This window comes from Nothoprocta perdicaria, unplaced genomic scaffold (genome assembly GCF_003342845.1).
Source record: "Nothoprocta perdicaria isolate Ctin4 unplaced genomic scaffold, notPer1 scaffold_11, whole genome shotgun sequence".
Classification (NCBI taxonomy): domain Eukaryota; kingdom Metazoa; phylum Chordata; class Aves; order Tinamiformes; family Tinamidae; genus Nothoprocta; species Nothoprocta perdicaria.
Window position 1 is genome coordinate 2,556,195 of NW_020454205.1, and position 13,704 is coordinate 2,569,898.

Genomic DNA, 13,704 nt, shown 5'->3' on the forward strand with positions numbered 1-13,704 from the left:
TGAAGTAGTAGTAGTTGGTTTTTTTTTCTCTCAAGTGTAAAACTGGATTCGTTAAGAGAATAGACAAGGTAAATATCTGTAATCTTTTCACTCTTCATTTTTATTAGCTACATATTTTAGTCAGTCTCTGTTATAATGTTACTTTGAACTTGAACGGAAGTTCCGCTTTAGGTAGTAGCCAACATCTTGAAAACTGGAACCATTCTCTCCATTCCAGAGGTAATAAGGCCTGATGAAGGGTTACAGCTTAAAAAAATGTGAGCAAAASCATGTTTTTATTGTGTGGGTGTTCCTCTTGAGAAGATACAGGTTCATTTTGATGATGAATGACCGAGAAACTGCTGAAACATCTGCCGTTTTAACCATGGATGCTGCTAAAGGACGTATGAAGAAGGATAGAACGTTGCAAGCTGCAAGACTGAACACTTCGCTAGCGTATAAAATAAAAGCTAAATTAATAAGTAAGTCCTGGTAAAGTGGAAGCCATTTACTTCTTGCAGGGTAGTGAATTAAAAAGGAATAGTAAAATACCTGAATTGCTCCCGGTTTTGAGAATGTTAATATAGTATGTTGAGAATTTTAGGACAGTCTGAAGGTTAAAATACATAAATTAGTTATCTCAGTCTTTAAATATTTTCAGTGCTTGGTCTTTGGCATGGACAGTGTTTAAAGACAGTGTTATACTCTGATGCATTTCTAACCTCCATGAGTTATTTGTCTTAGACATTTAAGGGAAACTATAGATGTAGCGGTGCATCACTACTTACAAACTCCCTAATTTGAACAATACGGTTAACTGTGTGACGACTTCTCTTCTGTGACTGGTATCGTAAGAGCTATTGTTAATATCGATGTTTGAACTTACTATGTTTTTATGCCGAAATTACCATTTTTCAATGGAAGAAAATAGTATTTCCCTATAGCTATGTGTGTAGCGTAAGCATGAAGCCAAAAAATTTAGCAGCATATTGTTAAAATGTTGCATTAATATGTTGCACAGGGAAAATAATAAAAAGTTCTACAATATTTTATGAAAGATATGAATAGATTTTTTTTTTAAACAGCAGTGAAAGTTGTAATTTAATTTCTCATTAAAATTTCTTTCTTCCTCGTGGTGAATCTCACATTTCTGCCCAAATTTTTTGTACTTTTTCATTGTAGGAAAACATGCATTTGTTTGTTTTCTGTTTTCTTTTTATAAATTTTTAAATTGATAATAATTAATAATAACTGATAATAATTAATAGTAATTGATAGTAATTGATAATAATTCATAATAAAAATTATATAAATATAAATGAATTTATAAAATTTATAATTTATATATAAAATTGTAATCTATATATAAATAAATTTATAAAATAAGTAACATAAGTTTTTATGTCTGTAAAGCTATTCATTTTTCTTAAAGCACTAAGCACTTAAAAATGAATAGCTTTACAGACATAAAAACTTATGTTAAAGTGCTTTCTTCCTAAAATACAGTTACATTAAAAATCCAAACCAGAGCAGAATCTGTGCTGTTAACTTGACAGAGAAATCTTGGAAACATTATGCAACTAGAAGTAATTTCATATCAAAAATATTGGGCTTTGCTACTCTTCCAACAAACTGGATTGATAGAAAACTTATTAGATGGTGGTAGTTCATACAGAGTGAGTGTGGAACTTAAGCTGATGGAAATAAAATGATATGATTTTTGTTTCCTTTAGATAACTCATCTATTTCTAAAGTATCTTTAAAACAAAATAATAAAGCATTAGCTCTGGCTTTGAGTGTAGAAAAAGAAAAGTCTCGGAAGCTAAAGAATGAGAAGATTTTTCTTCAGAAAGAAGCGGAAGAGCTGCAATTTCATAATATCTTGCTTCGTCGAAAACTAAACTGTTTGGTATGGTGTAAATAGTATCACTTAACATTAGAACAGCTGAACCAAACTTTAGTTTTTCTTTAGAAGCATAATATTACTTCTTAAAATGGTAGTCTAAAGCATTCAAGTCTTGGAGCGAAATTTGTGAAGTTATAGCATATCATGGCAAATTATTGTTCATGGGTTTTTTTTTGTTGTTATTGGGGTTTTTTTTGTATGTGGTCACTTTTTTTGTCCATTGATGCATGGACAAAATGGGTCGATACATGGTTATTTTAGTGGCACTTTCATCTTTATCAGTACTGCAATGGTATAAAAAGCTAATTTGTCTTTCAGTGTAAAAAATTAAAACTTTTATATCATTTCTTTTAAAATAAGCCAGTAGCCGTTTAAAAGCAATTTTGTTTTATTTGTTTCTTTAATTCTTTTTCTTGTATATACAGAATAAAACTCTTAGAGAAATAGAAGCTTTTTTGAATAGTAACCTCTTAAATGCAATAAAAATAAGCAGTCTTTCTGAGGTAAGTTTTTTTTTTTTTTTTTTTGCACTATTATGATATCTAGCTCTTTTCCTGGAATAATATTGTCTAAATACTGAATGACTGGAATGTTGAAATCAGTTAATGCATTTTAAACAATTGAGGTAAATGTTTTAAAGTTTGAGGTTAAATCCTCAATGAAGTCATTGGAAATTTTGCTGTTTTGTGCAAAACAAACAAAACCAACCAAACAAAAATTCTTTGTAAACGAGATCAAACCATAGGGTTTTTAGGTTGTGTATGAGACCTGATGACATCCTGTTGTTAAAAGTAACGTGCAGCACAGCAGTACGTGTCATTCTTCACTACTGAGCTACTGTGCTCTGCTTGCTTAGTGGAGGAGTGAGCAGGGGCAGGAATAAATACCTCACAGATGGTAACTCTGCCAGAAAACATAGCCCGTATCAGTGCTTCTGTCATGACAGAATTACAGTTAAGTGGTTGGCGTCTACTTCTCTCTGCCTGTGTTGTATTAGCAAAATAATGATTTTACTGCCTGTTCTAAATAGTTGTTTAATGTTGGTTTACGCTTCTATAATATACTTGGAAATGGAAAAAAATCTACAGTGCTTTGGGTTGCAATTAACTAGATTTTGCTGTAAGATATTTTTCAAGATACATTTCAAGCATACACAAGTTATTTCGTATGCTTGAAGGAATATATTTTCAGATATACCCTTTTGTATATGTACCTTATATGCTAAAGTTAGAATTATTCAGTGAACCACTAAATAGCATGTAACTTTGATCAGTATTTCTATTTTTGTCCATTAATGCTGTTTCTGGGGGATATTTCTAATATTTAAAATTAGGAGAATATTCACTTCTTTTACTTCCCCACTGTTCTTTTCCAAAAGAATCTTCAGAGTTCTCTTCTTCTGTCAGATCATCCAAGCAGCTGTACTCATGACCAACTTAGCGTCAGTCAATCAGCTAGGTAGGTGATTGCATTAAACGTGGAATTTGCTAAGAATTCATAGATTTTAATATTATTTTACAACTAAAAATGTACATTTCAATGTTTTTGAAGTGATGAGAAAGACATCTTCCAATTCAGAAATTACCTATTTGTGGCTTGGAATTATGAGCAGTACTGGTAGAAAAAGATTGGTGAATTATCACAAAGAACCAGTTTATTCAATGCAAAGCAAGTATTTTTATCTGAAAAAAATATATTTTACCTAAGATAGAGCCAGAAGTAAATCACATTTCATACTGGAGTTCCTGTTTTCTGTTTTATACATTGCTAAGGGACTGTATTAAGTGAATGTTATGATGTAAAATATAGTACTCTTCACAGTAAAATTTCCTCTTTTTAGATCTCTGGAACTGCCAATGAACCTTCCCTTAATTGCAACATCTAATGCAGAAGAACAGCATAGTCCTTCTGAAGTACTAAATTCTTGTAAAAGTACTGTTTTGTCAAAGGAGGTAAACTCAGCTCAGCCCAGGTCTGCACCATCGCTACAGTCTAATAAAAACAACCCCAGGTCAGATGGAATAGACCAGGTGGAAGCCTTTGTTGACACCAACGCATTTTTAAAAGGTATAATGAATTTCTCTATGGGTGATAAGTTTTTCAGAGGTCACAGACACTGTGCTTGGTGATTCATTCCTTCTTGTGCAATATAGACTCTATGATAAGAGTCTGGAAGTGCTAACACATTGGGAATAGAATGCTTAAGTGCTTTATGTATAGGTGTAAGAAGAAGGTATAGAAGGTGTAATTTTATGTATAGAATGCTGTAAGTATAGGTGTCCTGAGAATAATTTGTAGAATAATATTCACAGGGGGAAAAGTGAGGAAAAAAAAAATAATAATAAAAACTAACACAAACTGAATAATGCTAACATAATAATAAGCGGTCAAATAATAATTTTTTACTCATACTTAATTGCAAAAATCTCACTTTGGTATTAGGCAACATGAACTCTTAAGTAACCTTTTCATATGTCGAAATATTGAGAAGGTATATTGATTAGAAAAAATCATCTTGACGTTTTCCATGCTTGTGGTCCAATGGTCTAACCTTCAGTATTCTGTCTGATGCTAAAAGCTCTGCTCTATTTTTTTTCTCTTTTTCCCAAAACTGCTGAAATTTCTCTCTTTGCTTTCAGAAAATCAGTTAGGTACAGCGCTAAATTACAATGACTTCCTGACTCGCACCGAAAATGCACAATATCTGGGCCAGTCGGAGGAGCTAGCAAAACAACATACTGATGGTTCATTGCCATTCTGTAAAAATGTGTCTGAAAGAAAGAAGCCTGCATTCTGTGAAAATGTGACTGAGAGAAAGCAGCATGCAGTACCTGATAGGTCAAAACCTCAATATAATCTAAAGAATTTTGATAAAATACACAGTTCCAACCTACTTCACTGTGGTATTAGTGGCAGCAACACCAGTGACGTGAACTTGCAGGCAAGACCCAGTGACTTGTCTGACAGTATTCCTTCACCCCTTCCACTTAGCAGTGACTGTAACACTGATTTTAAGATTCCTGTAGACAAGATCAAGTCTGAAGAAACCGTTTATGATGCTGATATGGAGCTGACTGCCAGTAATGTAGGTGAGCTACTTTCAGTTACATCAAAAGATAAACTGCACCAAAATAAAAACAGCAGTGCCACTTCTATCAGCAAATCAGCAAATTTCAGAAGAGTAAAACATCCTAAAGAAAAAACTAAAGGCAAGCCTAAAACAAGTTCCAATTCATATGCAGAAGGAATACACCCTAAGACAGACAGTAGTACAGATTCAGAAACTAATGACTTAGGAATTGAAATATCCAAAAACCAGACAGAATCAGGACAGTTACCTACAAGGCATTCCTTAGCTCAACAGAGTTTTAAAAATACYAGCAAATATTATCGAGCACAAGACGGCCTAAATAAAGCTAAAGATACCAGAAGGCCATACTTGGTTAACCTCATGAGTCCAAGGAAACCAGAGGGAACAAAGGAAGACTTTTGCCCAGAATGGTTTGAAGATAAGGAAAACAAGGTACAAAAAGCAAACTCTAACACATCTATTAATAAATTACCACCTGAAGTTTATTGTGATGAAAGTTGTCTGTTGCAAGGTAACATCTTTAATACATCGTCTTTGCAGCAGAAGTTTCTACATACAAGTGAGAAACATATCAGCCCAGAAATAAATAGAAAAGCCTTGCAGAATCCTTCTAAAAGGAACTCGGCACAATACTGTGGAGAGGAAAATGGGCAGTATAGAGAACATGGTTCAGAAAAGTCTCAAACAAAGATATGCCAATGTGACAGTGAAAGAGAAGAAGAGCAGAAGARTGTTGTAAAGAATGAATGCAATCAAAAACGCAGTTACAGACCAAGAGGAGAAAGTCAAAATGATAGCGTTCATAAAGTTATTCAGAAAATAGACCGAAGGAGTAATGTTTCACCAGGCAGATTAAAATGTACATTAGCAAAAGCTAGATGGAAAGTATGCATAGTACCAACAGAAAACCGTAAGCAATTCACGTTTTGTAGATCTGAAGGGTTAAAAAGTAAAAACTCATTGCATATAGATGTTGTCCRTGGAAATAAAATAGCTAAAACAAAGCTACTACAAGGAGCCTTAGGTTCTCAGGCTGGTGTAGCTATGACTGCACTGCAGGATAGTTCCTCCACAAAACAAAAGGCTGATCAGAAATCTGCTATCTTAAAGAAAGAGATAGATTCCACATCAATCGCACATAGAAAACCTTACTTTATTAATTCTACTGATGATCAAAAGAAGACTAAACAGAGCTTTATTTCTGATCTTACTGAGATCAAACCAAAAGAGAAGGATGTTAGGAATGTTGACCAAGGCRAGGAAAATATTTTGGACAAGGAGAAAGTCCTGCCTGAGGTAAGCCCCTGTATAAATAAGTTAAAGCCTACAGCACAAAAATCAGAATTCTTAAATCTTAGATGTAGATTGCTCTGAGAACATGTCATTAAATTCAGGTAGTTTTTTTCAGGAATGTCTTCCCTATATGGAACTGCCATCTGTTGATTGCCATAATGTTTCAATGTCTAACTTGTCTAACCTGAAAAAATATGAAATCTATGGAAGAAATGATCATTCTAAAACACTGGATGCTGACATAGCAGAGAAGAAATTGGATARCACTACTACAGAAACTTGTAAAAAGTCTCTGACAGCTTGTCATGGTGAGTTTATGGAGGATGGAAAAAAGAGCTTTTTTACAATTGCATAATTCCTGGAATAGTGGTAGCAAATCTTCACTGAATAATATCCCATTCTTATTCTTTGCTTAGACTGGCTAAAATCTGAGTAGTGGAAGGTAAGACAGAAAATCACTGTCATTATTCATATCCTCTGTCGTATTCTCAGTCATGATATATTCTCAAGTTGTAATTACTATTCCTATTCTTTTGTATTATATTCCAGGATGATGTTTAGGCAGGCAGTTGCAAGTAGTCTACATTCTTGAAAAGGAGTTAAATTTGGAGCCTGTACTAATTTTACAAAAGAGTGATAGGATTAGTTAGGGATAAAAAGATAAAAATAATTTGGGCCTTAGCACAAAAGGGAGATCGGTGAACTACATTGCTCCATTCGTGTATGGAGGATAGAGGCAAAATTCAGTAACTAGGTTTACAGATTTAATCTGTAATTCTATAGRAATACTAATTCAAAGAGAATTAGAAATAGCAAGGGCCTTTAGAGAAGGTATTTTGAGCAGCTCTTCTGGAGTATCTGTTTATGAATATACTTGCATATGATTTTTTTAAAATAAGGAATATTAAGGTAAAAAATCAAACTTTACAATAAACTATAAGATAAAACTTTTGAATTAATTTATCATACAGTAARATTACTTTAAAGGTAGTAAATGAGTATATAAGTAACACACCTATACTAGAGTCAGTTTCCTAGCTCAGGTCAATAGATTTAATTCTGAATTCTAAACCTGAATTCTTAGTCTAATACTGCTCTTGCTTCACTTGAATGCCATGAAACTATTGACAAATCTCCTATTTTATAAGAGCAGAACACTGCAAGATTCCTTTGGTAGTTTGTGGCTGCTTCTTCCTATTTTAGATTTCTTTTGAAGGTAGAATAGAGTCCTATAACTTCATTATTTTCCATGGTAATGAAGTTAATAAAGCCTTCTGATCAGCAGTATTGAAGACTATTGACTTTAAAAGAAGCAAGTTAATCATTTGATCTTCATTCATTTAAATATAGTTCAAAAACATGTACRTTGTACTTGGAATTAAAAGGACGAAAAGAAATGCAGTGCTTTCTGATGACCCCAGCTCCTCTGCATCACTCTCTTGAGCTATGCTTAAAAGTAGGTCTTGAAAATCTCCTGGCACAAAAGTTTCTAATCATTCTCATTTAAAGTTCATCCAAGTCGAGATTGTTTTGTGGGACAGTCAGAGTTGGGACAGTCAGGTCTTTCATCATGAGAGAACCTCCTGTCATTTAAATGAAAGAGACAGTGCTCTTCGTTAAAGAAAAAGCATACTCTGACAAATGAGGAAAAAAAAAAAAAAAAAAAAAGAAACTTTTTGATCATTCTCATTTAAAGTTCATCCAAGTCGAGATTGTTTTGTGGGACAGTCAGAGTTGGGACAGTCAGGTCTTTCATCATGAGAGAACCTCCTGTCATTTAAATGAAAGAGACAGTGCTCTTCGTTAAAGAAAAAGCATACTCTGACAAATGAGGAAAAAAAAAAAAAAAAAAAGAAACTTTTTGCTCCTGTAAGTCATGAAGGACTTATTGCAAGCTGCCCAAAGTCACTTCAACTACAATGTATACTTACAAGTATAATTAGGAAAACTACAATCAGTTTGAACATTTAAAGAGTGTGCAAGATATTGATGTTACTGCAAAGAAAGAAAATCTTTTCTTTAACATATGAATAGTCAGTGTTATAATTTATTCATTTCAGGGTAGACATAACAGATAATTGGTCATTCATTTAAGTGACGGTTCACTTAAAGCCTCACTAGATTGTTTTTTTTTTTTTTTTTTTTAACAAAGCTATCATAAAGTTGGAAAATGTGATTCTTTGTAACTTCATACAGATTGAATCTTTGAATTATAAACCTGTGCCATCCCTTTGCATTCAAGGCTGTGACCTGTTTGCAATTTTACTTTTATTCTGGGTGTAGCAATAGCTTTGGGGAAACCTTAAGTAGCTAGCTGAGTCCTCAGACAACTCATACTAGAGTAGGMGAAAGCTGCTGTAGTGGCAGTGTTTTTGCTGACATATTCCATTGTTTGATGAGCATCTTCAGATTAGGAGCAGCAACCAATCATGTGAAATAAATACTAAATTAAAGTAATTATGAATTGAAAATTTACTTACTGATTCAGAAAATGTTTAGAATGAAGCATATAAACTACTGCATTCACAGAGAGAAAGGGTTTGCAAGATCTGACAAATGCTGATGTACCTTTTCGCACATCCTTGCCTAAATCCCCCCAAACTTTACAAGAAAATTCAGTAGTACGTGCTAGACGAGAAAGAGCCACTCTCTGCTACAAAGAACCCAAAATAAACAGGTAGGTGTAAGTAAATTTTATTATTATTATTATTATTTTAGTACAGAACTATCCATAATAAAGATTTTTATTTTGCTAAATAAATCTTCAACACAATTTTTTCTCTAAACTTGATTGGAAGGATACTTTAATACTGATGTAAATACTAATGTAAAATCAGTATTGATGTTGTTTCTTGTTACAACAGGATTTCCACGGGCCGAAGCAGTACTGAAGAATGCTGACTTAAAAGCTAAAATCCAAATATAAAATTTTTAATTTATTCTAGTAATTTTATACTTTTCTTATTTTAAACTATGGTGAAAAGTGATGAGTTCTTTGTTTAATATGTCATAAACCCTTTGGGATGTATATTTGTAAACGTTGAACTGTGATGTAACCTTTCACTTTAATAATGTTCTTTTAATCTTGCCATGTGCCAAGACAATTTTGTGTTAGTGTTATGGAATGCAACATTTTTGCTGCAACTAACTGTATCTAATATAAGCAATCATTTGAATTTCAGATGCATTTGATAGTTAATTACCTCTCCATGTTCTTACCAAGTTCAGTAAYGCAAATCAGGCTTTCCATATTTGTTAAGAAGATAGGAAGGAAATTATGTAATAGCTATTAAAATTTTAAAGGCAATTTAAGTATCAAGTACTTGCATAGGAAAATAATGTATTTGCATRTACATCAAATGGAGTAAAGCTAAATCTTGATTGACTTTTAGGKTGATTAATTTTGAAGATGTATTCTGAGAGATTTATGTTATGATAAGAAACAATATAATATTAATTTAAAGCAAAAATCATCTCTCTGCTTTTATGCATTAGTAGAGTACACATCCATGAGCGAAAGACATTATCAARATTTTCTTAAAGTATAATAAAAGAAAATAAATCTATGAACTGAAAAAGAGAATTAAACTAATGTTCTCATGCATTGAGAACATGTTTTGAGGACAAAAATATATGTATTTTTWTTTACATATATAAGTAAGCAAACAACAGCAAGGAAAACTAAGGAAAAACAGGAGCAAAGAATAGCAAAGAAAGTGTCTTTTCATACTACTAGTTCCTAATATTTTTAAGATATTTATGCCATAAAACTGCAAAAGAAATGCAGAAAGACTAGAGTTAAGTTTTTCTTTTACTGATCTGAATTACATGCTAAAATAATGTTATAGTATTATAGTATTGACACCTTCCCCTGTTAGATCCCACAATGATTAAGTTCTGTATTTCTGGAGAGAGACAATAAGCCAGTAACAGTAAGAAAAAAAATTGTATTTCACTTGAGATTTTAGGTACTCTTTTTTCTTTATATTTTACGTTTTCAAATAGACTGTCCAAATGGATTCTATTAGATATGTGGTTTAGATCCTCTTTTGCATTTTGTCTTAAAGGAGTAAGTTACAATTACACATGTAATTAATATGATATGCTTCACATAAAAATAGTAAGTTTTTAGCACTGTTTTTGGAAAATAACTTTTGTCTGTATCTTGCTATTTCATACTTTTTTCACAGATTTAATTTCTTTTGTGTACCAAGCTTTCACTGATAGAATTTACCTTTTGGAATTGTTCATCTATTGCATTTATTTCTTTTGTTTACAGCAAATTAAGGCGTGGAGATCAATTTACAGATACAGAATTTCTGGATTCTCCAGTCTATAAAGTAAAGAATAAAAGAAGCTTTAAAAGTAAATCAAAATTTATTTGAAGAAGACAAGAGAATCGCCTTTATGAACAATATTTTAAAATGTGTACCTCCCCTCCCACCCTCAAGAAAATGAAAAAAAGGTGTAGGCTGCTTATTGTTTAAAAAAAAAAAAAAAAAAGATGCAGACTGCTTATTGTTCTTTGATAGTAAATGTAAAACACACCTGCCAGGGTGGAATTTTCTTGGTAGGAGCCTATATTCAAGTGACACAAAATGCCTGACTTGAGAAAGACAATACAGGTGGGATTTCAGTGGGGTACATATTTTCAATCAGTAAGTTATAGCCTGAAGGGTTTGCAGCATTTCTTAATTTGTAAGGAAAAGTTTTAAGGTTTAATGAGAATAAAAATAAATCTTCCTTATGAATTACACAGAGTCCTTCATATTTATAGTGAACAGATTTATTCTCCATTTTAAAAACAAACAAGCATCCAAAATTTTGATAAATCCAAGTATAAAAATGGCTTTATTTACAAATATTAAGTCATAATTCCATGGTGTGTGGAGGGGGGTTGGTTTGTTTGTGTGATGGGTTTTTTTTTTTTTTGTCGTTTGTTTGTTCTTTTCGAGTCTGTAGCCCCAGAGCAAAATTTCCAAGTTCTAGAGGACAATTCATCATTCATGAACTTGGAATTAAGTCTTGCTGAAGTAGTTTTATTTATGGGACAGTGATCCCTAACGGAGAGGGCTCATCCTARTTGTGGTCACCAGTTCCTGAGCAAAGATTGTGTATGAGTAAAGACAATAAGATGTGTTCACACAGGGCCCTATGGAAAAAGAAAGYTTGCTTATTCCACTAACATGAAAAATCCTCCAGGAAGAAATTTACCATTCAGGCACTGCATATTGCAAAACAGAGTGTTAAAAATATTACTTGAGAATGTGTGAAACACTCTTTTTCCTTTCCGAAATGTGACTATGCGACGTTGATCTTGCAAGTACATCAACAAGATCATTATGAAGAGATGCAGAAATGAATGGGAAAGTAGATGTTGTTCTTATTCAGTATTATTWATAAGTAATTACAGGATACTTTATACAATTCTAATTATTTGGAAAAAAGTTACAATTTTTTAATTAAAGTAGTCCACATTTCTGTGCTACAGTCATCGTTTCTGATACTTGAATAGCAAAAGAAATATTTGTTATAAATTGTGTTTCCTTTTTTGGCACCATAGAAGCAAAGTACAGTTGCCTTGGACAAAAATCAGTCTTCATCAGGACACTTGGAACGTTTTGAATTTGGACACTTTTTCATGAGTATAAGGTATATTCAATAGCTTTTTTCATAGCTTCAAAGTTGTTTTTCATTTAATTTCAAACGTTATTAAAATTTTTTTACATATTTTATGTTTTATCTTACCTTTAAGAAGACTTCTGTTTGCAGCTGGTATTAATTCATACTTTGACATAGATTAATTTGTTTTCTTGTTTTCAGCTGGTATTAATTCATACTTTGACATAGATTAATTTGTTTTCTTGTTATTTAAAGACAATATTAGGCAGAAAACAGCAAAAGACTAAGCTGCAACTTTGCTTTGTAGGAATGCAATATATCTTTTAAAAAAGACATCTTAAAATATGAGTATTTCTTTAAAAGACCAAGTAAATAAATTGCATGGTTAGTTTTAAATGTTAAGGAAAGGTGAATTGTAACTTTTTGGGGTTRTACATTAACACTAAAGAATTAACACAGAGTTCAGTCAGTGCTTATAAGGTAAGCACTGACTGACTTTTAAATGTTAAGGAAAGGTGAATTGTAACTTTTTGGGGTTGTATGTTAACACTAAAGAATTAACACAGAGTTCAGTCAGTGCTTATAAAGTAACAAAACAAACTTTGTAACTTACAAAGTAACCAAAATCACATACTTGCATAAAAGTCTCTCTTTTTCTGAGGGAAAYGCAAAACAGTAAAAAGAAAATGTGAAAATGTATTAATAGAAAACAGGTCCAATTCACTAACTGGACTTAAGTAATGGTTTCTCTACAAGAGAAATATTGCAATTGTAATATTATGCTACAATTCCAATTCTTTTACATAAAAGATTTTTTTTTTTACAATTCAAATTCTTTTACCCAAAATTGGATAAGGTACTTCTGTGGTTTCAAAGAAATAAACATGTCTTTTTGTTTTAGGTTCTGATTGCAGCATCCTCTCCATAATGATTTTTAGTAAGGGAGAAAAAAAAAAGGGGGCTTGTAAGTCAGAGGCCTAGTAAATTAAAATTTTGTTGTTGAATGTGGAGGCTCACTTTAAGGACAGCAGTGCAGGGTTCTATCAGCAAACAGGGAGTAGCACAGGGTGCCTTGCTGGACCAGCTTCAAGGACAGGAGTGCACTTGTTCCAGCAGCAAGCGAAGAACAAAAGTAACAGGAAGCTGATTGCACAGTCCTGGTGAATCAGCCTGGGCACAGGAGGACTGTCGRACGTTAACTGCACACAGTGTTTATGATCCAGCCGCTGCATAGGAGTCACCCTGGGGGTAAGTGTACAGGCAGTGACCCAAAGGCAGCCTCCCTCCTTGGAGAGYGGCAAACACTTCTTGAGACACTAAAAGCCTATAGAGTCTATCCCGAGTCTCTGGCAAAGCAAAAGGGTAAACACCTGCTGCCCCACCTGAACTGAATCAGGGCACAGATCAAGGTGCGGCTGTGCAGTGCCTCATATGGGTCTCCCACCTGATCCAAATCAAGGCATGGAGCAAGGAGTGGCCTGCAGAGCAGCTCGTGTGGATCTCCCACCTGACCTGTACCAGTGCATGGAGCAAGGTGCACCACGTGGAGCAGCTCATGTGGATCCACCTGACTGTCTCCTAGACTCAGAACTTGGAAACCCGGCTCCTCACAGGAATAATYTACCCACAATGTAAGTAATAATTGATTTTGCCAATCAAGTAAGGTGAAGTAAGGTGATAAGTGTTATAAAATACCACTTACTAGAATTGAAATGGTATTTTGATTGCTTCTTTACGGTGTGCAAGCTAGGTAGGACTGATGTATACTTTGACTAAAAAAGACAAAAACTTGCAAACACACACAGAATCACAG

The 13,704-nt window shown here is 33.2% G+C and overlaps 1 protein-coding gene across 1 annotated transcript; it reads left to right on the top strand.

Annotated features, from left to right (window-relative positions):
• The first annotated feature begins 1,834 nt into the window (after positions 1 to 1,834).
• On the top strand, positions 1,835 to 10,674 carry LOC112955444. Its single transcript, XM_026048762.1, has 8 exons — positions 1,835 to 1,888; positions 2,311 to 2,388; positions 3,264 to 3,343; positions 3,726 to 3,952; positions 4,525 to 6,272; positions 6,385 to 6,577; positions 8,799 to 8,946; positions 10,549 to 10,674. Exons 4-8 carry the CDS (start codon positions 3,742 to 3,744, stop codon positions 10,652 to 10,654), a joined length of 2,406 nt encoding a protein of 801 aa, XP_025904547.1. The 5' UTR covers positions 1,835 to 1,888; positions 2,311 to 2,388; positions 3,264 to 3,343; positions 3,726 to 3,741; the 3' UTR covers positions 10,655 to 10,674.
• The last annotated feature ends 3,030 nt before the right edge of the window (positions 10,675 to 13,704 follow it).